At 48.3% G+C, this 26,781-nt stretch overlaps 2 protein-coding genes across 3 annotated transcripts in view; one reads left to right on the top strand and one right to left on the bottom strand.

The window, feature by feature from the left end:
• Positions 1 to 1,620: 1,620 nt before the first annotated feature.
• On the bottom strand, positions 1,621 to 21,091 carry LOC101348773 (adenylate kinase isoenzyme 1). Its single transcript, XM_023733087.1, has 3 exons — positions 20,924 to 21,091; positions 3,296 to 3,490; positions 1,621 to 1,689 (listed from the first exon to the last, which is right to left on the bottom strand). Exons 1-3 carry the CDS (start codon positions 21,089 to 21,091, stop codon positions 1,621 to 1,623), a joined length of 432 nt encoding a protein of 143 aa, XP_023588855.1.
• A 1,693-nt stretch (positions 21,092 to 22,784) lies between these two features.
• LOC101352200 (general transcription factor IIF subunit 1) overlaps positions 22,785 to 26,781 on the top strand; it is an 11,963-nt gene continuing 7,966 nt past the window's right edge. For both annotated transcript variants that reach the window (XM_023733265.1, XM_004378416.2), the window contains exons 1-3: positions 22,785 to 23,507; positions 23,588 to 23,634; positions 25,073 to 25,145. In XM_023733265.1, coding sequence (XP_023589033.1) covers positions 23,496 to 23,507; positions 23,588 to 23,634; positions 25,073 to 25,145 — 132 coding nt within the window. In that variant the 5' untranslated portion in view covers positions 22,785 to 23,495. The remainder of the gene's footprint in view (positions 23,508 to 23,587; positions 23,635 to 25,072; positions 25,146 to 26,781) is intronic.

Below are 26,781 nucleotides of genomic sequence, written 5' to 3'. Positions count from 1 at the left end.
GACGGGAGCCCTCGCTGTGAGGCCCCCAAGTTCACGGCCCACGCGGGCCACGCTCTCACTCTCTCGCACATTCTGTGTGTCTCACATCCTTTCCTTTCAAAACTGGGATCCTTCCTGTTGAGCCCGCCATAGAAGATAGCGAGGGCTAAATCTCTGCGAAAAAGAGAGAGACAGAGAGAGAGACCAAAAAGCAAAACAAAGTCTATAAAATTAGATATATATAAAAAAAAGTCTCTATCCCCCCAGCCTTCCTGAAACTGCCTCTTTCAGGGTAACGCAGTTCATTTTCTCCCTCTACCACCCTCGGCCCTCTTTCTTGTTTTTAAAATAAACTTTTACAAAAGGAAAAAAAAAAAAGTCACTCTTGCTATTTTTTTTTTTAGTTAGAGTTGGAACATTCCTTGGACCAGGTGTTGGTATTGCAGGAAAAGCCCCCCCTTGTCCCTGTCAGCCAAGCCCCTCGGCCTCTCTGCTCCTTTCTTGCTCCTCCTCCCACCCCAGCTCAGCTCCCCGCCTCCCCCCCCACCCGCCCCCCAGGACTGGTCTGTCGTGTTTCATCACTTCAAGAGGAGACTGAAATTGAAAAAAACGAAAACAAACAAAAAAAAATTGTATGGCAGTTTTTACTTTTTATCGCTCGTTTTTAACTTCACAAATAAATGATAACAAAACCTTCCCGTGTCTGCTGGGTGCCGTCTGTCTCTGTCCATAGCGTTTTAAAGCTGCTGTCTGTTGTTTCTAGATGTTGTAAACGCCTGATAATGGTGATTGGAAATGATAAGCTTTGTGTTTGATTTTTTTAAAAAGACAAAAATACAAGAGAAAATAGTTTTCTGCAGGCATATTGTGCATTCCTAACTTTTCCTTTATTTTATTTTTTTTTATTTGGTTAAATAAAGTGCTTTTTTGTTTAAAAGCTGCATGCAGGCCGCAGTTGTGTTTGTAGGGGAAGAGGAACAAGGCTTGGCCAGTGAGAATGGGGTACGGTTTCCTCAGGAAGGGGAGTGGGTTGAGCCCCGGCAACGCTGTCTTCCCCCACCCCGTTTTTCCCTCTGGGGAGCAGGCTCAGGGGACGGGTTCCCATGGACATGGCCTGCCACCGTGCACACCCGGCATGGGGCCTCCTGGAGGGCATCCTGGCTTTGCCTGTGAACGGTTAGACCAGGCCTGCTACAATAAAGTGGCGCCCATTTCAGTGCTGGGTGCTCAGGCCTGGAGAGGAATGGATGGGCCAGGGCCACGTTAGCTGCCCAACCCTGGGACACACACACCACCGTGTATGGCTGGAGTGTCCCTTTTGAAATTAGGGTCGAATACCAACATGTTAAAGTTGGTTTTCACATTCAGAACTTGGCTGTCTGGGCTCATAGGCCTGAGTGACAGCAGCAGCGATAGCTGCCGCCTCCAGGTAGGACCGTCAGAGCCCCCATGACTTCCTCCAAGTTGTCAGGAACCAGGCCCTGTGGGCGTGGTGGTTGGTGACCTGACTCAGGACAGGTCCCAGGAAAGGGGCGCTTGCCAGAACCCCAGGGTCGTCACCGCGTCTCACCGCATGGGCACATGCCCCCGACCAAGTCTGTCGCGGGGTCTGGGTGAGGCGTGGGGCCAGCCCTGCCCTTCTCACTGCAGACTCTCGATGACAGAGCAGCACTTGGCAAAGATATTCTCTGGAGCCTCTTCTGCCAGGATCTAGAGGAGGGGAAGCCAGCTGTGAGTGACAGCGAAGATGCTGCTCTGGACCCCTCAGGCAAGCTTGGGGAACAAACAGGTCCCTGTGCCTTGCTTAAGTGCCCGGGGTAACGTGAGTGAGGGGAGGGGGACTAGCCAGGAAGGTCGCGTGTGACCGTGGACTGCTTCGTGAAGAGCACAGCTGGTCACTCGGCCACAAGCTGGCCAGGGTGGGGAAGGGGAGGCAAGGGGAATGGCCGGCCAGCCCCCCCATCCCCGTCCTTGTTGGTCAGAGCACTCCCAGCTTTGAGAATGCCTCAGCAGGGGAGAGGCACGTGGTGGCCGGCCCTCCCCGGCAGACAGATGGGGCCATCTCCAGTGTTCCCATTGGATTTCCATGACAGGGCAGCAGAGCGTAACCTGTATGGCTGGATTTGAGTTGGGCTGTGGATGACCAGTTGCCATTTAATCTGCGATATGGTTGCTATTTTTCAAAACTTGAATTTTGCAGGCTTTTGGAGCCAGTCCGCTTGCTTAAGGAGTGCCACAAGCAGTTTGCAGTCCGCTCCTAACCTAGAGATTAGAAATTCAAACCCACCCAGTGGCTCCTTGGAAGAAAGGCCTGGCAAACTGCTTCCATAAAGATAGTTGTTAGGTCCTGTCAAATCAATTCCGACTCAGGGATCCCCTGTGATAGAGTAGAACTGCTGTGTACGTTTTTCTCGGCTGTTATCTTTACAGGAGCAGATCGCCAGTTCTTTCTCCTGGGGAGCTTCTGGCTGGGTTTGAACCCCCAAACCTTTTTGGTTAGTGGCTGAGTTTTTAACCATTGCACCACCAGGGCTCCTTCCATAAAAATTACAACTTAGCTACCTATAGACCAGTTCTACCCTGTCACATGGGGTCGCCGTGACTTGGGGGCCAACTCCATGGCAACTAACAGCAAATTTGAACAAAACCTTGAACCTTGCCAGAGCCTGTGCCTCTATTGCCTAAAGGGAAAAACGTTCCCCATGTACATGATGGAAAAATGATCCACAATAGATGGATCCTGACCAAAAGGAGGAAAAGTGTGGAACAGAACTTCTAATTCATTAAGAAACCGGATGTACTGGATCCATTGAGACTGAGGGAATCCCCGAACCTAATGCCTGGAAATAATCTTTAAAACTTGAAGCAAAACTATCCCACGAAGCCATCGTTAAACTAGACGACAGTTTAGCCCAATTAATAATGTTTACTGCCAGCACAGCACTCAGAATTGTCTATACTGCTGGCGCCATGAGTTGGAATCGACTCAACGGCAACAGGATGTGAGTGTAAATTGACAGCAGTTACACTGAATAACAGATGAGAACTTCAAGGGGCAGAGAAACTAGTGGTGAAGCAATATGGGTAGACAGGGAGAATTGGGGACATGTGAAGTGTGTGACACAGTGAACTGCTGATGGAGAAATTGGGAATGGATGTGTGTTTGGTTGTGTATATCCCCACCAAAAATTCAGAAACTACTTTTAAAAAGAGAAAAATCGCCCAGAGAGGGGAAGGCCTGGGACGAGGCCAAGCACACCTGTGCTGTTCAGCTGGGCTTGCCCTGGGGCCAGGTGGGCGTGCAAGGGGCACCTACACTTCGGAGCAGGTTCTTCTGCTGGTAGAAGGTAAGGATGGGCTGGCACAGGGAGTAGTGGGTATCCAGGCGCTGGCGGACCGCAGCCTCGCAGTCGTCTGCCCGGTGCTCCAGCTGCCCGCGATGCAGCACCCTCTGCACCATTGTCTCCATGGAGCAGTCAAACACGATGACCATGTTGGGGGCCCGGCCCACCTAGGCACCCAGGGATGGGGGGCGAGGTGAGGAACAAGCCGGGAGAGGTGGCCCCGCTCTGTCCCCATACACTGAGACATCAGGAATCTGCGACTGTACGTCCTGGGAAAGAATCCTCGGGTTTCACAACCCTTATGGTTTTATTTCAAATTTTTGACCTTACGTATTTGTTTTTTGGGTGTTGCTGGGTATTGTAGAGTCGATCCTGACCCATAGCGACCCCATGTGACAGAGTAGAACTGCCCCATAGGGTTTTCTAGGCTGGTGACACAGTGGTTAAGTGCTCAGCTGCTAACTGCAAGGGTGGCGGTTTGAACCCACCAGCTGCTCTGTTGAAGAAAAGACCTGGAGATCTGCTCCTGTAAAGATGACAGTTCTGGAAACCCCACAGGGCAGTTCTGCTCTGTCACACAGGGTTGCTAGGATTTGGAATCTATTTGACATCACATAACAACAACCTGTACGTGAGCAGATTGCCAGGTCTTTCTCTCACAGAACCACGGTTGGGTTCTAACCGTCGACCTTTTGGTTCGCAGCTGAGTGCTTAACCATTGCGCCACCAGTAGTTCCAAAAAATGAGCCAGTGGAAACCCTATGAAACACAACGGTCCAAACCCGGTGTGCGTGGGGTCGCTGTCAGTCGGGGGCCAACTCAACAGCAGCTAACAACAACCAAACGACATCCATGTGCCTCCAAAGTCAACCAACCAACAAGCAACGGCCCCCAGACACCCCGTGTCACCCCCCAGGAGGTCTTGTGTCTTGCGGCTCCTTTCTGGAGCCATTTTAGACACACTGTACAAGCAACCGTGGCTTTCTATTCCATTTCCCCCTTTGTCATGGAAATGATACACTGATTTGTCCTTGGCCTATTCACTTCACAGAGTGTGGAGATCATTGTACGTTGGCACATCGGAGCTTCCTTATTCTGTATGTGTGATAAAATACACACGACTTAGAATTTACCATTGTTACTATCTTAAAGCGTAGAATCCAGAGGCATTCAGTATGTTCACGATGTTACGCAACCATCACCACTGCCTAGTTCTAGAACATTCTCACCACTCCCCAAAAGGAAACTCTGTGCCCATTAGCAGTCTTGATTCTTTCTTTCCACCAGCTCCTGGCAACCACTAATCTACTTTCTGCCTCTATGGATTTGCCTGTTGTGGATATTTCATATAAACGGAATCAGACGATATGTGGTATTTTGTGTTGGGCTTCTCTCACCTTAACATGTGTCAGCTCCCTGTTATTTTTAACCACTATATGGTGGTTAAGAGCTCGGCTGCTAACCAAAAGGTCGGCAGTTCAAATCCAACAGTTGCTCTTTGGAAACCCTGTGGGGAAGTTCTACTCTGTCCTATAGGGTCGCTATGAGTCAGGATCGACTCAACAGCAACGCTTTCTTTTTTCCGTTTTTTAGCTAGCGTTCTATATAGATGGAAGGAATACACAGAGTTACTGTACCTAAAAGAATTGGTTGACTTTCAACCATTTCAGGAGGTAGCATATGATCTAGAACTGATGGTACTGAAGGAAGGAGTCCAATCTGCACTGAAGGCATTGGCGAAAAACAAGGCTCCGGGAATTGACGGAATATCAATTGAGATGTTTCAACAAACAGATGCAGCGCTGGAAGTGCTCACTGGTCTATGCCAAGAAATTTGGAAGACAGCTACCTGGCCAGCTGACTACAAGAGATCCATATTTGTGCCTATTCCCAAGAAAGGTGATCCAATTGAATGCAGAAATTATTGAACAATATCATTAATATCACACAAAAGTACATGGATCAAGAGGCAGTCCTTCGAACAGAACAAGGGGATACTGCGTGGTTTAGAGTCAATCTGTCTGCTGAGCAAATAACCCGAGAAGCAGGACTATGTGAAGAAGAATGGGGCATCAGGATTGGAGGAAGACTCATTAACAACCTGCGTTATGCAGATGACACAACCTTGCTTGCTGAAAGTGAAGAGGACTTGAAGCACTTACTGATGATGATCAAAGACCACAGCCTTCAGTATGGGTTACACCTCCATGTAAAGAAAACAAAAATCCTCACAACATTGTTTGACTTAAGGGGTGAGTTTAGGAAACCAGCATTCTTAACGCTCAAGGTCCAAAGATCATTTCAGGGCGATAGCTTCAGAGAGTCACCTCAGCCTCCATGGAACCCAGAAATCTGCCCTGCACAGTCCTGCCCCATCCCTTTAATCAGCTGTGGATTGGACCATTTTCATCCACAGGATTTTCACTGGCTGATTTTAGGAAGTAGATCGCCAGACCTTTCTTCCTAGCCCATCTTAGTCTAGAAGCTATGCTGAAACCTGTTCAGCATCACAGCCACAAGCAAAGCTCCACTGACAGGTGGTGGCTGTGCCTGAGGTGCATTGCCCAGGAATCAAACCCAGGTCTCCTGCGTGGAAGGCAAGAATTCTACCATTGCACCGCCACTGCCCAGACTTAGATGGGTTAGGAAGAAACGTCTGACGACTGACATCTGAAAATCAGCCAGTGAAAACCCTACGGATCACAACAGTCCAATCCACAACGGATCATAGGGGTGGCACAGGACTGGGCAACATTTCGTTCCATTGTGCATGGGGTCACCATGAGTTGGGGGCTGAACTCCACAGCAGCTAATAACAGCTTACGATCATCCTCATAAACACAGAAGGGGCAACTGGCAAAATTAAGCACACAACCTGATTTAAAAAAACAACCACACACACGCACACAACCCACTTAAAAAACAAACAACAACAACAAAAAAATCCTTTGCCATTGAGTTGATTCCGACTCATACCGACCCTATAGAAAAGAGTAGAACTACCCCATAAGGTTTCCAAGGAGCAGCTGGTGGACTCGAACCGCCAACCTTTTGGTTAGTAGCTGTTGCACTTAACCACTGATCCACCAGGGCTCCGAAGCCCACTAGGGATTGGTAAATATTTCCTAAGCCAGCATCTCCCTTGGTGGGGAAGCTTTTGCTTTCTGACTGAAGTCAGGAATAAGACAAGGTTGCCCACTCTTGACGCTAGGACTTGGTGTGGTATGGGAGAATTGTCGCTGGGTGCCCTGGAGTCTATTCCAACTCATAGTGACCCCAGGTGATTGAGTAGAACTTTCTAGGCTGTAATCTTTTTTTTTTATTTTTTTATTGTACTTCAGGTGAAGGCTTACAGAACAAATAGTTTCTCATGAAACAGTAGTACACATATTGTTTTAAGACATTGGTTAACAACCCCACAACATGTCAACCCTCTAACTTCTCAACCTTTTTTTTTTTGGTGAAAATACACATAGCCAAAGATACACCATTTCAAAAATTTCTACATGCACAGTTCAGTGACATTGACTACGCTCTTCCAATTGTGCTGCTATTCTCATTTAAGATGAAGGCTTACAGAACAAAATAGTTTCTCATTTAACAGTTACTACACATGTTGCCCTATGACAATGGTTAACAATCTCACAACACATCAACAATATCCTTACTCAACCTTGGGTTCCCTGTCACCAGCTTCCTTGTCCCCTTCTGCCTTCTGGCCCTTGTCACTGGACTCCTGTACCTCGTTAGTCTCATTTGGTTTTACGGGGCTGTCCACTCCCAGGCTGAACGGTGAACCTCGGAGGTAACTTCACCACTGAGCTAAAAGGGTGTCTGGGGGCCATACTCTCGGGGTTTCTCCAGTCTCCTTTAGGCCAGTAAATCTGGTCTTTTTTTTGTGAGTTAGAATTATGTTCTACTCTAGGCTGTAATCTTTACAGAAGCAGATCACTGGGTCTTTCTCCCTCTGAATCTCTGGGTGAATTCGAAGCATCACCCTTTCAGTTAGCAGCCAAGCACTTAACCATTGCACCACCAGCGCTCTGTTAGCTACAGCAATTAGATAAAAGGAAGCAATTCAAGAAATCAGAAGTGAAAGGGAAGGGGGAAACCATCTCTTTGCACGTGATATGATTTTATCTCTGAAAACCGCAAGAAAGTCAACAGATAAACTAGTAGAGACTTAAGAGAACTTGATAAAGTATGTCTAATATAAAATTAACATGCAGAAGCCAATAGCTTACTTGATTCAATAATCATCAGTTAGAAGATCAAGATAGAACAGAAGGCCCCATTTACAAAATCAACAAAAACAAATAATATACAACACTCTCACAAAACTTAACAAAAATTGTGCCAAACTTATATGAGGAGAACTTAATAAAATATTTCAAAGTGACTCGAGCCACGGCTGCTAACCAAAAGGTCAGCAGTTCAAATCCACCAGCCGCTCCTTGGAAACCTCATGGGGCAGTTCTTCTCTGTCCTATAGGGTCGATACAGGGTTGCTATGAGTTGGAATCGACTCAACGTCAACGGGTTTGGTTAAGTGACTCAAAAAGGGATTTGAACAGAGGAAATAGATACCTGCCAGTCCTTGGATAGGAAGAGTTAACATTATAGAAGGCTGGATCTTCTTAATTAGTTTATAATTTTAATGTGATCCAAATGTGACAACTTCTTTTTTAGTGGGGTGAGGTTGATTCTAATAAACAAGCGGGAATGGCTAGGAGAACCTTGGATAAGAAGAGCAGAATGGTGCAGGGGGCTCAACCCTACCAGATAGTCGAACATGATACACCACCCCCAGTTGCTATCCAGTTGACTCCAACTCATAGCGACCCCGTACGTGTCAGAATAGAACTCTGCTCCGTAGGGTTTTCAGTGGCTGCTTTTTCAGAAGTAGATCGCCAAGCTTTTCTTCCAGGGCACCTCTAAGCCAATTCCAAATTCCAACCTTTTGGTTAGCAGCTGAGTGGGTTAACAGTTTGCAAAAATATAATTCAGCCTCTATAATTCAAACAGTTTGGTGCACAATTGGACAAACAGACCCCTGGAACAGAATAGAAAGTCTAGAAATAGACCCACATGAATATGGAAAGTTTATAGCTAGGGTGAGCCCATAAGGCACTCAACTGCTAACCACAAGGTTGGCGGTTCAAAACCACCAGAGGCTCAGCAGGAGAAAGATGTGGCAGTCTGCTTCTGTAGAGAGTTACAGCCTTGGAAACCCTGTGGGGTCACTGAGTCAAAATCAACTCGACAGCAGTGGATTTTTTTTTTTTTTAATTTTTTTATGGCTAGGGTGGTATCTCAAATGATTGGGCAAAGGGTAGACTTAAAAATAAATGATGTTGGGACAACTGGATCACAATTTGGAAAAAAGATAAAATTGGATCCTTAGCTCGTTCCAAAAGCTAGGATAAATTCCAAATGAATCAGAGGTATAAGTGAAAGAAATAAAACCGTACAATGAATTCCTTTATAACCTAACAGTGAAAAAAACATAGTTACATCTCAAAAGCCAGAAGCCATAAACAGAAAAGACTGATAAATTGGGCAAAAATTAAAAAAAAAAAAAAAAAAACTTTTGCATGGCAAGGAAATAATAATAATAAGAAAACCATAATAAGCAAAGTAAAACAATAACTGACAAACAAGGAAAAATACATGCAACCCATGTCACAAAGGGCTAATAAACCTCATATATAAAGAACTCCTAAAAATCAAGAAGAAAAAGAGCAACAATGTATTAGCATAAAAAAAAAAAAAACAACGAAGGATACAGAGAGGGAGTTCACAGAATAAATGAAAACGGCCCTTCAATTTTAGAAAAGATGCTCAATCTCACTTATAAATAATAGAAATGCCCAATAACGCTACACTGTGGGCGGGAATGAAATGGTACAGCCACTGTGGAAGACAGTCTGGCAGTTTCTTACAAAGCTAAGCAAAGGCGGACCTTACGATCCAGCGATCACGCTCCTAGGTATTTACTCAAATGAGCTGAAAACTTATGTCCACACAGGAACCGACACAGAAATGTTTATAGCAACTTTATTCATAACTGTCGAAAACTGGAGTCAACCAAGATGCCCTTCAACAGGTGGATGGATAAACACACTATGGTGCATCCATACCACGGGGTATTACTCAGTGATAAAAAGCAACAAACTATGAAGTGCGAAAAGGCACGGGGTCACCTTAAGTGCATATTGCCAAGTGGGGGAAGCTGGTCTGAAAGAGCTACATACTGTGTGACTCCAACTATAGGGCGTTCTGGAAAAGGCGGAACTACAGAGACAGTGAAAAGACCAGCGTTTGCCAGGGGCTCAGGGGAGGCATGAAATGGGGCGGGGGCACAGGACACTTTTCAGGCAGTGAAACTATTCTGCATGATACCGTAATGGTGGATACGTGACCTTATGCATTTGTCAAAACCCACAGGACTGCGCAAGACGAAGAGTGAACCCTCATGTAAACCGTGAACTTCAGTTAACAAGAATGTATCAATATTGGTCACCAATTGTAACAAACTCACTGCAGGAATGTAAGATGTTAATAATGCGAGAAACTGTGTGCAGGGGGAGGGGGGATATGGAGACTCTACTTTCTGAGCAATTTCTCTCTAAATCTAAATGGCTGTAAAAAGTAAAGTGTATTAAAAAAAAAACAAGAAGACTGCACTGAGATACCATTTCTTGCCTAATCAGATTGACAAAAATCCAAAAGTTGGTGTGGCTATGGGGAAACGGGCACCCTCATACATTGCTGCCACCACCCGTCTGTCAGTCTGTCATACTGCGGTGGCTTCTGTGTCGCGGTGATGCTGGAAGCTATGCCACTGGTATTTCAAATACCAGCAGGGTCGCCCATGGTGGACAAGTTTCAGTGGAGTTTCCAGACTAAGACAGACTAGGAAGAAAGGCCTGGCAATCAACTCCTGAAAATCAGCCAATGAAAACCCTATGGATCACAACAGAATATTGTTCAATACAGTGCTGGAAGAGGAGCCCCCCAGGTTGGAAGGCGCTCAAAATACACAGTGGCCGCATCAACAGACCCAAACATACCAACAATCATAGAGATGGTGCCGGACTGGGCAACACTTTGTTCTGTTGTATGTGTGGTTGCTGTGAGTTTGAGCTGACGCTAGGGCAACTAAGAAAAATAACAAGCAATATCCTCAAGAGCATAGACAGTAGTAAAATGAGAATAATAAAATCTCTGAGTTTCAAATAGTGTTGTTCTCAGTTGCTGCTGAGTCAATTGTGACTCATGATGACCCTATGCGTGCAGAGAACTGCTCCACAGGGTTTTCGAGGCTGTGACTTTTCGAAGCGGATCACCAGGACTTTCTTCCAAGGAGCCTTTGGATGGGTTCCAATTCCTTGTGGTTAGCAGCTGAGTGCATTAACCATTTGCATCACCCAGGGACTCCAAGTTCCCACTCCTGGACTCATGAATGAGTAGCTGAACGGTGTTGTCTGCATCGATCCATCGGAAGATGGCGAAGGATGGGGCAGCATTTGTTCCGTTGTGCACGGGGGTCGCCATGAGTCGGGGGCTGACTCCAGGGCACCTAACAACAACAGCGCCAAGCACCTGGAGCCCTTCCTGAAAACGGGAGGTCAGGCATGCAAGGTATAAAGAATGGCGCTGGGCACCGTGAACTCTCAGGAAGCGTTCACAGTGCTGTTGCCATGGGGACCTGCAGGCCAGTGTTGCCAAGAGAAACTGGGCGATTTGATGTGGAATCTCCTGATTTTTGAATGTCGGCCACTGTTAGGGGTTGGCTTGTGTCTTCCCAAAAAGATACATTTGTGTTCTAATCCTGAACCTGTGGGCGTGACCTTGCTTGGAAATAGGGTCTTTGACGATGTTACGACATAACATGAGGTTGTATTGGAGTAGAGTGAGTCCTAATCCTATAAGCCTCAGGATTTTTCTGTTTTTATTTTTGGTGAAAATAGACACGATACGTACACCACTTCAACAATGTCTACATGTACAACTCAGTGACGTTGGTTACATCGTTCAAGTTGTGCCACCGTTCTCAACAACCTTTTCCAAACTCTTTCAACCACTTTGCCCCGCCCCCAAGCTTCTCATCTATCCTTTCGAGTTGCTGTTGTCAATTCGACCATATATAGATAATTCTTTGAAAGAGGATAATGCTTAATGCAGACATTCTTTTCTAATTAGTCCAGACTATTATTTGGTTCAGCAGCCCTGGTGTCACACTGGTTAAGCTGCTCTGCTGCTAACCAAAAGGTTGGCAGTTTGCACCCACCAGCCGCTCTGTGGGAGAAAGATGGGGCAGTTGCTTCTGTGAAGATTACGGCCTTGGAAACCCTGTGGGGCAGTTCTGCTCTGTCCTATAGGGTCGCTAGGAGTCGGAATCAACTCCGTAGCAACCAGTTTGGTTTCGGTTTTGATATTTGGTTCAAAGATGACTGCAGGGGATAATTTTGGTTCAAGGTTTAAAGATTTTCTCAGGGTAATAGTTTCATGGGATCATCTAGCCTCTATGGCTCCAGAAAGTCTGGATTCCTTGTGATTCATGATCTTCTAAGAAGAGCCGAAGAGACATAGGCACAGAAGAGAACACCAGGTGAAGACAGAAGCAGACATAGGAATGAGGCATCCACAAGCCAAGGAACGCCAGGGACTGCTGGGAATCACCAGAAACCAGGAAGAGGCAAGGAAGGATCCTCCCCTAGAGCCTTCAGAGGGAGCATGGCCCTGCCAACACCTTGATTCCAGACTTCTGGCCTCCAGAACTGGGAGAGAATACATTTCTGTTGTCTGTTTGTTCCAATTTATGGTCCTTTGTTCCAGCAGCCCTTGGAGACTAATTTAACTTGCTTGGCTGCTAACCAAAAGGCTGAAACTTCAAGACCACACAGAGGTGCCTCGGAAGAAAGGCCTGGTGCTCTACTTCTGAAAAATCAGTCATTGAAAACCCTATGGAGCACATTTCTACTCTAACACACATGGGGTTGCTACTAGTCGGAGTTGACTCGCCAGCAACTAGCAGGAAACAAATACAGCCACTAACTGAAAAAACATGTTCAGCGTGGCTCCCAACTCAACACATCAGTGGGCCAAATGGGGCCTGAGGGCGGGGACTTTGTAGCCTTTGTCCTGAGGCTTTGCAGTCACTGTGGAGGCCAGTCAGCTGGCATTTATGATTGGATGGCAGCTTCAGGCCAGACCCTGGCCCCGGGTGGAGGAGGGCAGAGAGATCAGTTAACCTGGCCTTTCTCCTGGATGGCGCGAACAGCTAACTGCTCCACTACTAACCAGAAAGTTGGTAGTTCAAACCCACATAAAGGTGCGTTGGAAGAAAGGCCTGGAGATCTGCTTCCGAAAAGTCGCAGCCTTGAAAGCCCTATGGAGCAGAGTTCCACGCTGACACACACAGGGCCGATATGTGTTGGAACTGACTCGACAGCAACTGCTTTGGTTTTGGGTTGGTTTGCCTTCATGGAGCTCCCAGCCCATCAAGTGGGTGCCATCAAGTGGATGCCATCAAGTGGATTTCAACTTACAGTGACCCTACAGGACAGAGCAGAACTGCCCCATAGGGTTTCTAAGGCTGTAATCTTTATGGAAGCCGACTGCCACATCACCCGGAGTGGCTGGGTGGGTTCAAACTGCTGACCTTTCAGTTAGCAGCTGAGTGCTGAATCACTGTGTTACCAGGGCTCCTTCAGTCCAGGAACCAGACATAATTGCTTCAAAGGAGGTGTGAACAGAGGGCAGGGCTCCACCCACCTGTCCGTGGGACAATTCTATAGCCCTGTGACCTTTGATTCCATCCATACACCTGAACTTCTTTGAAGGGATTTTAACTGGAATCCACTTCCAGGCAAGCCACAGAAAAGGCTAGAAGCCTCCAGCTTGCTTGGCCTCTGGTTTCCCTTTTTCTGCTTCCCAGTTCCAAAAACAAAAGAAACCTACTGCCGTCAAGTCAATTCCAACTTATGGTGACCCCAGAGGTTTCAGAATAGAATTGTGCTCCATAGGGTTTTCTTGGCTGTAATCTTCTACGGAAGCAGATCAGCCATATCTTTCTTTTACGGAACCACTGGGTGGCTTTGAACACTGAGCCTTTTGGTTAATAGTTAAGAGATTCATATTCGTGCCCATTCCAAAGAAAGGTGATCCAACAGAATGTGGAAATTATTGAATAATATCATTAATATTAAAAACCAAACCTGTTGCCGTTGGGTCGATTCCGACTCATAGTGACGCTATAGGACAGAGTAGAACTGCCCCATCGCGTTTCCAAGGAGCGCCTAGTGGATTTGAACTGCCAACCTTTTGATTAGCAGCTGTAGCAATTAACCACTGTGCCACCAGGGTTTCCTCATTAATATTATACAAGTAAAATTTTGCTGAGGATCATTAAAAAATGACTGCAGCAGTACATCAACAGGGAACTGCCAGAAATTCAAGCCAGATTCCGAAGAGGACATGGAACCAGGGATATCACTGCTGATGTCAGATGGATCCTGGCTGAAAGCAGAGAATATCAGAAAGATGTTTACCTGTGTTTTATTGACTATGCAAAGGCATTCGACTGTGTGGATCATTGTGAAGAATGGGAATTCCAGAACACTTAATTGTGCTCATGAGGAACCTGTACATAGACCAAGAGTCAACTGTTTAAACAAAACAAGGGAATACTGCGTGGTTTAAAATCAGGAAAGGTTTGCATCAGGCTTGTATCCTTTCGCCAAAGGTTGTATCCTTTCGTGTCCAAAGGACACACTCCACTCCAGGCTCCTCTTCTTGGTGATCATGAGGTCCCCCTCATCCTCTGTGGGATGGGTGCTCGTATAGGCAAGGGCCTTAATCCTATTGGGTGGATTTTACATACCCTATTTGCATAATAACTGACCAATCCCCTCTCTGCACTCAACTGGCCAATCCCCTCATAAGTGGCTCCATCATTTGCATAATAACTGACATTTTCTGCTGGCAGGGACTGGCTTCTTCCCTGGGTAAAAGTCACAAGCTTCTCCAAAGGACTAGCGCAACTGTAATGACAGCAACTGTTAACAACTCCTCAGAACCCAGGGGAAAAGGTCTCCCAGGCTGTTTTCTTTTTCACAGAGCCAAGGCAAAAGGCCACGTAAAGAAACTCACTTCACCACAGACGGCCCTCTGGCCTTTTGGCCCTGAGTTCTTTCCCATATATAACATTTGGAAGGTTACTTCCTGCTCCCCGTACATTTTACCAGCAATATTACAATCTTAGTTCAAACTAGTCGTTATCAATTAGTCCATCGGTGTCACAAAAAACTCCTCTTAAACGTGAGGTCACCCAGGTACCAGCCACACAGGTCTGCTTCAGGTGTCCATCTGATCTGGTCAGGTTCTTCAGAAGTCATTTGGGCTTCACACTTTCTGGTGTCTGATAAAATTTAACTAAGAGATTATTATTCCCTTGCTCTGAGCCTCTCTCAAGGGATTAACATAGCAAAACCTTTAAAGGACTTTAGGTTCAGCCATTGTACTCCAGTCCAGCAGTGCCTCCTTAGTCCACACTTGCACGGTTACAGCTTCAACAATCACAATTAATCCTGTCAACACTCCCTACTGGATCATATAGTCATATCAGCATCTTCCCCCACCATCTCTTCCCCAGACCCATCAGGAAAAGAGGAATCTATTCAGTGGGGATCCTCCCTTGTCCCCTTCATTTTGAGTGTAAGCACGCCCATGAAAGGGTGTAAGCCACTTTATGCCTTTATCTCCCTTCATTTTAGATAGCTAATACTTAAATCACCCATCCCTATCAAACCCGTACTCTATACACAGGGCTACTGCATTGAAATGAACAACCTGTATTTCTTTTGGGCAAATCTTAGTTCCCCGTTTAGCATATCCAATCAAGTATTGGCTGAAGGCAGAGTTACAAGCTCTCTGTTTTTTACAATACCCAACATTCATTTCCAGCACACATTTAGGTCTGTTTTACAACATCAGGTAGGAGAAAAATAGTACATTCAGATACACATATAAACCTTTTTTAAACATTCTGGTTTCATTTTCTGCACCCCCTGATTAATTCCCCATTGATATGCATATGGCCTTGGGCCTCTGGCTAGGTGGAACCAGAAGACCCTGGCCCTCTGTCAAGCATTTTGCTTAATCTGCCAGGCTTTCACCCCAAGCCACACCAAATGTGGCTTTCCTCTTCTCAATTTCCCTGTTTGCTGCTCCAGCATAACATCCCTTACTTTCCTTTTAGCCATTACAGAAAACAACCAAAGTAACCGTTGAAAAGTCAAAAGTTTTACTTCCTACACCCTTTCATCCTTTCTCTTCCAAAATCCCATGGTTCCATAAGTCAGGAGCCATTGCAATGAATCCCACTTCTGACACCAATTGTAATGGGGTAGCTGTAGCATCAGACCTTGCCTAACTTCAGGGACAATGAGAATCTGCACCAGCATCAGCCCAAAGCTGATTCCTATAAGATGGAGGTCATACATACCTCCACTCTCCAATCGTTTTATAAATTCTGACAACAGCTGTCCTCCCCACTTCGACTCAGTTACTTTGAACTTGTCATCAGGAAAGACCAAGCACTAGAAAAGGACATCATAATTGGTAAAGTGGACAGTTAATGAAGGTGAGGGAGGCCCTCGGTGAGATGGGCTGACACAGTGGCTGAAACAATGGATTCAAACATAGCAGTGATTGTGAAGATGGCGCAGGACTGGGCAACGTTTAGTTCTGTTTTATAAATGGTTGCTGTGGGTCAGAGTCGACTCCACGGCAACTAATATAAACAACAATATTCCATGGTGTGTATATACCTCATTTTGCGAACCCATTCATCTGTTGATGGACACTTGGGTGTTTCTACCTTTTGGCTATTGCGAATAATGCTGTGATGAACACTGGTGAACATCAAGCCTGTCTCTTGATCTCTGTATCCCCAGCCCTGTGGTCACAAATGGTTAAACGCTGGACTACTAACCATACTACAGTTCAAACTCACCCAGAAGTGCTTCAGAAGTAAGGCCTGGTGATCTGCTTCCGAAAGGTCACAGCCTTGAAAACCCTATGAAGCAGTTCTACTCTGACACATATTGGGTCACCATGAGTTGGGATCAACTCCGTGGCAACTAACAACAACAACATCCCCAGGCCTGAGGACAGGGCTTGTTCTCAATAACTATTTGGGGATTGATGGTTGAATAAACAGAGAAATGAATGACTCTATTCCCTCTTTATAACCTAGGGATGAAGCTAAACCCCCCTGCTACTCCATGGGTAAGTATTTTATCTACTGGGTGCCAGGTGCTGTGCAGGAAGGTGTGGAAATGACTTCACCCTGCCCTCAGAGAGTTCTATAGCTACTCACCCAGTGTTATGAACTGCATTGTCCCCCCAAATATATGTTGCCATCCTAACCCCTCTACCTGGGTTAAGGAGCCCTGGTGGCACAGTGGTTAAACACTGAAAGGTTAGCAGTTTGAACCCACATAGCGGCTCTGCAGGAGAAAGACCTGGTGATCCCAATTTCGTAAAGATTACAGCCTTGGAAACCCTATGGTGCAGTTCTACTTTGTCACATGGGGTGGCCATGAGTTGGAATCGACTTGATGGCAATGAGTTCTTGTCTACCTGTGGGTGTAATCCAGTTTGGAAACAGATTTTCTTCATTATGTTAATGAGGTCATACTAGCATAAGGTATATTCTAACCCTAACCACTTCTGAGTTAATAAGGAGCAGCGTAGACGCAGAGACAAGCATGCACACACTGGGGGAAAGACATAAACTATCTAGTGGAGGCAGAATGGACAAACCCAGGAACTCCAAGGATTGCTGGCTACTAGAAGCTGAAATGAAGTCCCTGGGTGGCGCAAATGGTTAATCGTTGGACTGCTTGCCGAAAGGCTGATGGTTAGAACCGACCCAGAGGTGCCTCAGAAGACAGGCCTGGAAATCTGCTTCTGAAAGGTCACAGCCTTGAAAACTCAATGAAGCACAGTTCTGCTCTGACACACTTGGGGTTGCCATGAGTCGGGGTCTACTTGATGGCAACTAACAACAACAGAAGCTGGTGCCGTACCCTAAATTCGGACATCTAGGCTCCTGAACTGGGAGAAATTACACTTCTGTTCTTTAAAGCCACCCAAGAGTGATATTGGGCCCTGGTGGCACAGTGGTTGAGAGCCTAGGCTGCTAACCAAAAGGTCGGCAGTTAGAATCCACCAGCCACTCCTTGAAAACCAAATGGGGCAGTTCTACTCTGCTCTACTCTATAGGGTCGCTAGGAGTCAGAATCAACTCACCAGCAATGAGCTTGGTTTTTTTTAAGGGGGATATTTCTGTTATAGCAACACTAGGGTTCTGAGACACCTGGGTTCTAGAAACTTCCCAACAACCTGACTGCCCCTTGATAATACAAAATTCCCTTTCCCCCAGGTCTCACCGTCTGATCTCCAGCTGGTGCCACCTTCCCCAAGGTGGGAAGGGAGGAAGGGGCTCACCCCTCACTGCACCCTCATGTGTGCCGTATGCACGCACACACATGCACACACCCACAATTTGAAATCACTCACAATGCGCTCGAACTCCTTGGCCTGCTTCAGCTCCCGGGGGAAGCCATCGATGACGAAGCCCCGGCTCTCCGGGCGGGACAACAAGTTGTCGCTGACCATGTCAAGGATGACACCCTGGGGAGAAAGGGGGGATTTGGTGTCAGGGGCCCCTCCCTCCCCTAGCCCGCACCCCGGGGAGAGCAGTTTCTCCACAGTCACCTTGGCAAATTCTCTTCCTCCATCTGGACCTCGGATGAAGATGGTGACGCCTGCCCGCCCAGCATCCTGGGTCCCAAGTCTGTTCTGGTGTCCTGGGGGCGTCCGAGACCCACTTCTGGGCATTGGGCTTGCCAACTGTGGGCTCGGGGGGCATCTACCAGGTGCCCAGCTTGCCTGATCTCACTGATCATCACCATAACATTACAGGTAGGTACTAGTGTTACCTCCACTTAAGAAAACCGACCCCATTGCTGTCCAGTTCTCTCCAACTCATGGCGACCCCATGTGTGTCACAGTGGAACTGGGCTCCATAGGGTTTTCGATGGCCGATTTTTTGGAAGTAGACTGCCAGGCCTTTCTTTCGAGTCGCCTTTGGATGAATTCGAACCTCCAACGTTTTGGTTAGCAGCTGAATGCATTAGCTGTTTACACCACCCAGGGACTCCTGAAACCAAACCAACTACTGTGGAGTGGACACCGACTCATGGTGCCCCCATGTGTTACAGAGTAGAACTGTGCTCCACAGGCTTTTCTTGGCTGTAATCTTTATGGAAGCAGATCACCAGGCCTTTCTTCTGCGGTGCTACTGGGTAGGTTTGAACCATCAACCTTTAGGTTAGTAAACCACTGCTGTCGAGTCGATTCTGACTCATAGTGACCTGATAGGGCTTCCAAGCCTGTAAATCTCTACAGAAGCAGACTGCTACGTCTTTCTCCCGTGGAGCCACTGGTGGTTTTGAACTGCCTACCTTTCAGTTAGCAGCTGATTGCTTTAACCACTGCACCACCAGGGCTCCTGCTGTCGAGTATAAACCACTTGCGCACCCCCCCCCAGCGACCTACCTCCATTTTACAGGGGAGGAAACTGAGGCACAGAAGGTGATCGGCCCAAGGTCACCAAGGGAATAAATACTAGATCATTTTATTGGTTTTCATGGTCCATAAGGTTTTCATTGGGCTGATATCAGGTCCTTCTTCCTAGTCTGTCTTAGTGTGGAAGCTCTGCTGAAGCCTGTCCACCATGGATGACCCTGCTGGTATTTGAAATACTAGGTCGTATACCTTCCAACATCACAGCAACATGCAAGCTACCATGGTATGATAAACTGACAGAAGCATAGTGGAAAAACCTGTACGTATATGCCAACAATCACGAAGATGGCACAGGACTGGCAATGTTTTATTGTGTTAAGCATCAGCTTAACAGGACCTGGAGGTGACTCGATGGGAACAACAGGAATTTTACTGAGGACTCCCTGGGTGGTGCAACTGGTTAATGTGATTGGCTGCTAACTGAAATGTCGGAAGTTTGAGTCCACCCAGAGGTGCCTTGGAAGAAAGGTCCGGCAATCTACTTCCAAAAAACCAGCCATTGAAAATCCTATGGAGCTCAGTTGTACTCTGACATACATGGGTTCGCCATGAGTCAAAGTCAACTGCATAGCAACTGGTTTTCAATTATGTTGAGCGTATCTTAAGTGCCAGGTGTTAAAAATAAAATTTCCACAATATTAAACTTTTGTATGAACTCCTGAGGTTTATTTTTCAGTTCATGGACCAGGGAACGTCTGGTCTGGAAGTCAGAGTTCTGAAGTGCAGAAGGCTTTGGTGACGGCAGACAAACAGGAACAAGGAAGCTATACTGGGCAATTTTTGGATTGGCTGGCAGCCATTTTCTTTCCTTATTGAGATTCAGGTTACATTTTGAACCAACCAAGTCCTCATTGGTCAGTTTAGGTTTCTGTTTCCGGGAAAGTCAATTGACCTGGATTTTGGCTCCTGGGAAGGTTAGACATTTACAATAGAAACGTATGTTTCAGTTTGCTGATAGGCTCCGTGCAAGTGACTCAATTTTGAGGCTCTGTTGCTATGAGTCAGAATCCACTCGATGGCAATGGGTTTTGGATTGTCAAGTTAGGAGCCCTGGTGGCACAGTGGCTAAAGTGCTTGACTACAACTGAAAGGTTGGCGGTTCGAATCTACCAGCTGCTCCATGGGAGAAAGATGTGGCAGTCTGCTTCCATAAAGATTACAGCCTTGGAAACGCTATGGGGCAGTTCTACTCTGTCCTATAGGGTCACTATGAGTCATAACCGACTCGATGGCAACAGGTTTGGTTTTGGTTTACGGTCAGGTTAAGGAGCCCTGGTTGCGCAATGGTTAAGCACTCAGCTGCTAAAGGAAAGGTTGGCAGGTCCAACCCACTAGCTGCTCCAGGGGAGACAAGACCTGACGATTTGCTCCTGTAAATATTTCAGCCTAGAAAACCCTACGGGCAGTTCTACTCCATCACATGGGGTCTCTGTAAGTTGGAAGTTGACTCCACAGCAACTCACAGCAGTTATTGGAATCTCTGGGTGGTGCAAATGCATAACGAGCTCAGCTGCTAACCAAAAGGTTGGAGGTTCAAGTCCACCCAGAAGGGCTTTGGAAGAAAGGCCTGGCGATCTTCTTCTGAAAAATCAGCCATTGAAAACACTATGGAGCTTAGTTCTACTCTGACACAGATGGGGTGGCCATGAGTCGGAACTGGCTCCACGCAACGGGTTTTTAATTTTATTGTGTCTTAAGTGCCAGGCATTCTGTTGAGCACTTTATAGAATGTTGTCATCCAACTCTCACTACAGCCTTTTGATGGGGGTCCAGCTGGTCTCCCCATTTGACAGATGAGGCAATGGAGGCTTACTGCAGTGAAGCAACCACCAAGCTGGTAGCCACGCCTTTCACATCCATCCATTCCAACGGGGCTTTCTTGGGAAGCTTGTCCCGATGTGCCCCATCTTCCCCTGCCCCCACCCGGGAGTTCTCACCGTGGGCACCAGGAGTCCCTGCAGCATGATGTCGCGGATCTGCCGTCCCCGCCGCGTGCCCCGTTGGGCCTCCTGCCGCAGCAGCTGGCCCAGCCCCACGTGGCAGAAACCGTACTTAGTCGCCATATTTTTGCACTGCGTCCCTTTGCCACAGCCTGGGCCGCCCATCACGAAGATGATCAAGGGGGACTTGAGGACATCTAGAGTGCCCAGGAAAGAGGGGGTGTTAAGGATTGGATTGTGTCCCCCACAAAATACGCGTTGAATTCCAAACTCCTGTACCTGTAAACTGGACTCTGTTTGGAAATAGGACTTTCTCTTGTTATGTTAATAATGCCATGGAAGAGTAGGGAACCATGGATATCATTGCTGATGTCAGATGGATCCTGGCTGAAAGCAGAGAATACCAGAAAGATGTTTACCTGTGTTTTATTGACTATGCAAAGGCATTTCACTGTGTGGATAACATTGTGAAGAATGGGAATTCCAGAACACTTAACTGTGCTCATAATGAACCTGTACATAGACCAAGAGGCAGTCGTTCGAACAGAACAAGGGGATACTGCGTGGTTTAAAGTCAGGAAAGGTGTGCATCAGGGTTGTATCCTTTCACTATACTTATTCAATCTGTATGCTGAGCAAATAATCCGAGAAGCTGGACTATATGAAGAAGAACATGGCATGAGGATTGGAGGAAGGCTCATTAACAACCTGCGTTATGCAGATGACACAGCCTTGCTTGCTGAAAGTGAAGAAGACTTGAAGCACTTACTGATGAAGATCAAAGACTACGGCCTTCAGTATGGATGACACCTCAACATAAGGAAAACAAAAATCCTCACAACTGGACCAATAAGCAACATCATGATAATCGGAGAAAAGACTGAAGTTGTCAAGGATTTCATTTTACTCGGATCCACAATCAACGCCCACGTAGTAGCAGTCAAGAAATCAAAACATGCATTGCATTGGGCAAATCTGCTGCAAAAGACCTCCTGAAAGTGTTAAAAAGCGAAGATATCACCTTGAAAACTAAGGTGCGCCTGACCCAAGCCATGGTGTTTTCCAGAGCTTCATGTGCGTGAAAGCTGGACAATGAGAAAGGAAGCCCAAGATTACAGCCAAGAAAACCCTATGGGGTACTTTTACTCTGTAACACATAGGGTCACCATGAGTCAGAATCAACTCAATCAGCAAGTGGTTTTTATAAGGGATAAATGAAATGTCCAAGGCTACCATGCATATCTATGGAGTCTGTAGTTTTAATTTTTGTGTCTTGTCTTCCAACTCCTATGCATCCCTCAGGGTCCAGCTTAAATCTCTCCTGTCCCCCATGGAAGCTCTATTTTCTGTGACTGTCTCGCCCACTAGTTTGTAATCTCCAAGAGGGCAGGGAGCTGGTCTGACACATTCACAAAACTCAAATATTTCCTAAGCGAATCAAGGAATGGCTGAACAGTGAGCACGCGCAGCTGTGTTTCTGCCTTACAGGTGATGGGGGTGTGTGCACATCTGTATGCAGGATGGTGCCCTCCACGGCCCTCTTCTCCTCCCCCCAGTAAGCCACCACCCCCGCCATGTTACCCTTCTCCTGGGGCCTCAGGGGCCTGCCCATCTGGGGCAGCGAGGAGTTGCACAGACCCATCTCGCCAGTGGCCTCAGCGATGGTCGCGCCCCATCTCCACCCGGGCCCTCACCCCTTCTGCCTCCGCTCAACGTCACAAGGGCCCCTGACCCGACCAGTCTGCCGAATGAGGGGGGGTCCCCCTGGGGTAAACCCCATTGCCGTCATGTGGATTTCAACTCATAGAACTGCCTCACGGGGTTTCCAAGGAGCGGCTGGTAGATTCGAACTGCCGACCTTTTGGTTAGCCACGAGCTCTTAATCAGTGCGCCAGCAAGGCTCCTCCCCCTGGGTAGGGGGAGAAACGAACCCCAAACAAGGCCAGGTGGAGACACAGCAAGTCTGCGGGGAAGAGTGGCCTCGGTTCCTATGGTGACGCGGCCTCCCCGGACTTGCTTCCTGAGCGAGCTGGCGCATGCGCAGAGCGGCTAGCATCCATCTAGGAGGGACAGTTTCCTCCCTCCCTACCCAGGATGCCCCGCGGTCTTTAGTGCTGACGTCACGGAGGAAGGCGTTCCCACGGGTCATGATTAGATTAATTACTCTCCATACAGTGAAATACAGAGGCGCGAGGGCAGAAGGCGATTCCCTGAGTTCTGGCTAGGCGTGCGTTTGCTCCGTCTGAAGAAGGGAGAGGGCTAAGTGTCAGCGCGTTGAGGGGCCCGCGACCAGAGACGACGTTGCCATCGCGACGCGGACCGCTGCAGGTTTCGATTCCGGGTTAGACGGCGGCGCAGGCGTAGACGGGCCAGGAGCCGCGGGCCAAGGCGGACTGAGCCGCGAGCGCGGCTTTCCGGTGGTCGGTACGGGGGCCGGCGGCGCCGAGCGCTTGAGGTCCTCGTTCAGGGACCGAACCCCGGGAGTGAGGGACGCGGACCCTGGCGGAGGCGAGAAGGAGGCCTCAAACCTTGACCCGTTCGGAGCGGACCCGAACACTGACTGTTGCCCATGGCGGCCCTAGTGAGTATGAGGCGGGATTGGAGGTCCCGGCGGCCACATCCGTAGCCCCTCACTCACCATCCCACCTTCTCTCTCCGCAGGGCCCCAGCAGCCAGAATGTCACTGAGTATGTTGTCCGAGTTCCCAAGTAAGTCCCTGCCTCCACCCCCACAACAAGGAATCCGAACCTGCACGAGCTTGTGGGCGGCTGGCTCTACCTGCAGGCTGGGAGGGCCTTGAGCGCGGGGTGGGGTTGAGCTGAGGCCCTTCTGGGGCCATCACTGTTTTTGATAGAATCACTGTTTTTGAATGAATGAATGAATACATCACTCTGTTTGAGTGATTGAATGAATGAACGAACAAAGAGTGCGTACATTAATACCGGTTGTCCTCCATCGAGTCTGAATCATGGCGATCCCATGTGGGTCAGAGTAGAGCTGTGCTCCACCACAGGGTTTTCAATGACTGCTTTTTTTCAGAAGTAGATCGCCAGGCCTTTCTTCCATGGCGCCTCTGGGTGAAGTGGAACCTCCAACCTTTCAGTTCTCAGCCGAGTGTGTTACCTGTTTGCACCACCTAGCGACTCCGAGTACGTTAGGGCTAGCATTTGAGACCTCCTCTGTCCCACAGTCTGGCTGTAAGGACATATTCCTTGTCCTGCCTCAAACTGATCAGGCTTACTTTCATTTCCAGGCCTTTGTACATGCCGTTCTCTCTGTTAGAAATTTCTTTTCCCCAGCTGTGACTCCACAGGGTGGAATCTTGCTGACCATACCAGTTCTAGAGTTTTTTCTCATCCAGGAAGCCTTCCCTGCCTGCCCTCTCCCTTCCAGGGCCAAGTTCTCTATTTTCCCCACATTCTGTGTTCGCACAAATCTGTCCCTTTTGCTCTCCTGTGGCGTGGAGTTGGGAGAGTATGGAACTGGTGTCCCTGACAGACTGGGACACTGTATAGAATTTTTTATGTGTCCCCAGCAAGGAGTCCCCAGGTATTGCCAATGGTCAATGCTCTTGGCTGCTAACTGTAAAGCTGGAGAGTTGAGTCCACCCAGAGGCACCTCAGAAGAAAGGCCTGGTAATCTACTTCAGGAACCTTAGCTATTGAAAATCCTATGGACCACAGTTCTCCTCTGACACAGGAGTCACCATGAGTTGGAGCTGACTTGACAGCAGCTGGTTTCAGGCAGTGGTGGCTGAGTGGTAGAATTCTCGCCTTCCGTACAGGAGACCTGGGTTCGATGCCTGGCTAGTGCACCTCATGCACAGCAGCCACCTGTCTGTCATTGGAGGTTTGCATGTTGATACGATGCTGAACAGGTTTCAGCAGAGTTCTCACACTAGACACACTAGGAAGAAAGGCCTGGTGATCTACTTATGAAATCAGCCAGTGAAAACCATATGGATCATAACAGTTACCCTGTGGGGATGGTGCCCGACTGGGCAGCATTTCATTCCTTGTTCATGGGTCACCATGAGTTGGGGTCCAGCTCCCCGGCAGCTAACGACAGGATTGCTTGGCACAAGAGCTGAGCCGGGGTGGTTTGTTGAGTGAATGAATGAGCATGGCCGCCTTTTTGCCATTCTAGAAACACAACGAAGAGATACAACATCATGGCCTTTAACGCAGCCGATAAAGTCAGCTTCGCTACTTGGACTCAGGTAAGCCCCTGGCTGTGCAGCGGTGAGGGGGGAGAGCCTGACGCTGGACTTGCTGGTTGTCATCGCTGAGTCCCTAAGGCTTCGTTTCCTCAGCTCTGCCAGAGTGGAGATGGGTGAGGACTAAGACCCAGGCCGAGCTGCTGGGCGCCCTGGAGGTGGGACATGACAGACCCTGCAGGAGGCCTCCAGGAGCCTTCTCCTCAAAGGACATGGAGGAGCTGAGCCCGCTGGCAGGCAGTGGGGGGTGGGCTGGGGGCTGCACCCTGCAGACGGCCACAGAGCCCGCAGGCAGAGGCTGAGAAAGGCCTCCGGAAGCCGTTTGGGTTTTGTTTGTTGTTTGCCCATTTGATGTTGTTAGTTGCCTTTGAGTTGACCCCACGTTATGGTGATCCGTGTGTTACAGAGCAGAACTGCTCCACAGGGTTTCAGGGCCAACGCTGATGGGGGCCTGGAGGAAGTAGAGGTGATGACCTGGTTGGATTCGGATGTGGTTTGAAAGTGGAGCCAACGGGATTGGCGGGTGGAGTGGAAATGTGGGGCGAGGGAGAGAGAAGTTACAGATGATTCTGGTCACTGAGGAAGGGTAGTTCGTTGTCAGTTGCACTCAGTCAGTTCCATCTCCAGGCGCCCCCACCTGTGCGGGGAAGAACTGCTCCGTAGGGTTTTCAAGGCCGTGACCTTTCAGAAGCAGATGGCCAGGCCTGTCTCCCAAGGCGCCTCTGGGTAGATTGGAACCACCGATCTTCCGGCAGGTAGTTGAGTGCTTAACAGTTTGTGCCACCCAGGGACTCTTGAGAAGGTGTGGTTTGGATGGAATATCTGAGAATTCTGTTCTGGACGTTTTATGTTTACGCTGCTGGTTAGACGCGTGAGAGGAGATGAGCAAGCAGCTGGCTACATGAGTTGGGTGTTAGGGACGGGGGTGGGCATTCAGGGCTGGTGTTTACGTCACCAGGACGAGACCTGCTCAGCAGGGGGTTGGCTGAGGGTGGAGATGGAGTGGGCAGCCTCAGGCCTCCCGTAGCTGCTCCTCTTGTTTGCAGGCACGGTTGTCTTTAGACTTTGAAACTGTTGCTTCTTCCAGCTGAGCTGATGGAACTCTGAGAAGGGACAAGGACACTGCCCACCCAGACCTGGGCAGGTGGGTCATGGCCCAAGGCACCGTCTTCCCAGAGAGAAGGGCCACCATCCATTTGAAACTTTGGGGGAGCCTCAAGCTGCACACTTATGCACACACACACTTTCATCTCTCCATCGCCCCCCACATTCATGAACACTCACACTTTCCCCTCTCCATCCCCCCCCACACATGCACACTCACACTTTCCCCTCTCCATCCCCCCACACTCATGCACTCACACACGTTCCCCTCTCCATCCCCCCACACTCATGCACACTCACACACGTTCCCCTCTCCATCCCCCCCACACATGCACACTCACACTTTCCCCTCTCCATCCCCCCCACACTCATGCACACTCACACACGTTCCCCTCTCCATCCCCCCCACACATGCACACTCACACTTTCCCCTCTCCATCCCCCCCACACTCATGCACACTCACACACGTTCCCCTCTCCATCCCCCCCACACATGCACACTCACACTTTCCCCTCTCCATCCCCCCCACACTCA

The sequence above is a fragment of the Trichechus manatus genome, unplaced genomic scaffold (assembly GCF_000243295.1).
Source record: "Trichechus manatus latirostris isolate Lorelei unplaced genomic scaffold, TriManLat1.0 scaffold00057, whole genome shotgun sequence".
NCBI lineage: Eukaryota > Metazoa > Chordata > Mammalia > Sirenia > Trichechidae > Trichechus > Trichechus manatus.
The sequence above is the reverse complement of the archived record's forward strand: the minus strand, read 5'-3'. Positions and strand labels throughout refer to the sequence as shown.

Bases quoted from the DNA above. Each gene is read 5' to 3' on its own strand.
- LOC101348773 (XM_023733087.1), bottom strand. From the start codon at position 21,091: ATGGGCGGCCCAGGCTGTGGCAAAGGGACGCAGTGCAAAAATATGGCG. The intron at 3,491-20,923 runs GTGAGAACTCCC...CTGGGTGCCTAG, and splicing joins AGGGACTCCTGGTGCCCACG to GTGGGCCGGGCCCCCAACAT. The intron at 1,690-3,295 runs GTAGGTGCCCCT...CCCCTCCTCTAG, and splicing joins AGAAGAACCTGCTCCGAAGT to ATCCTGGCAGAAGAGGCTCC.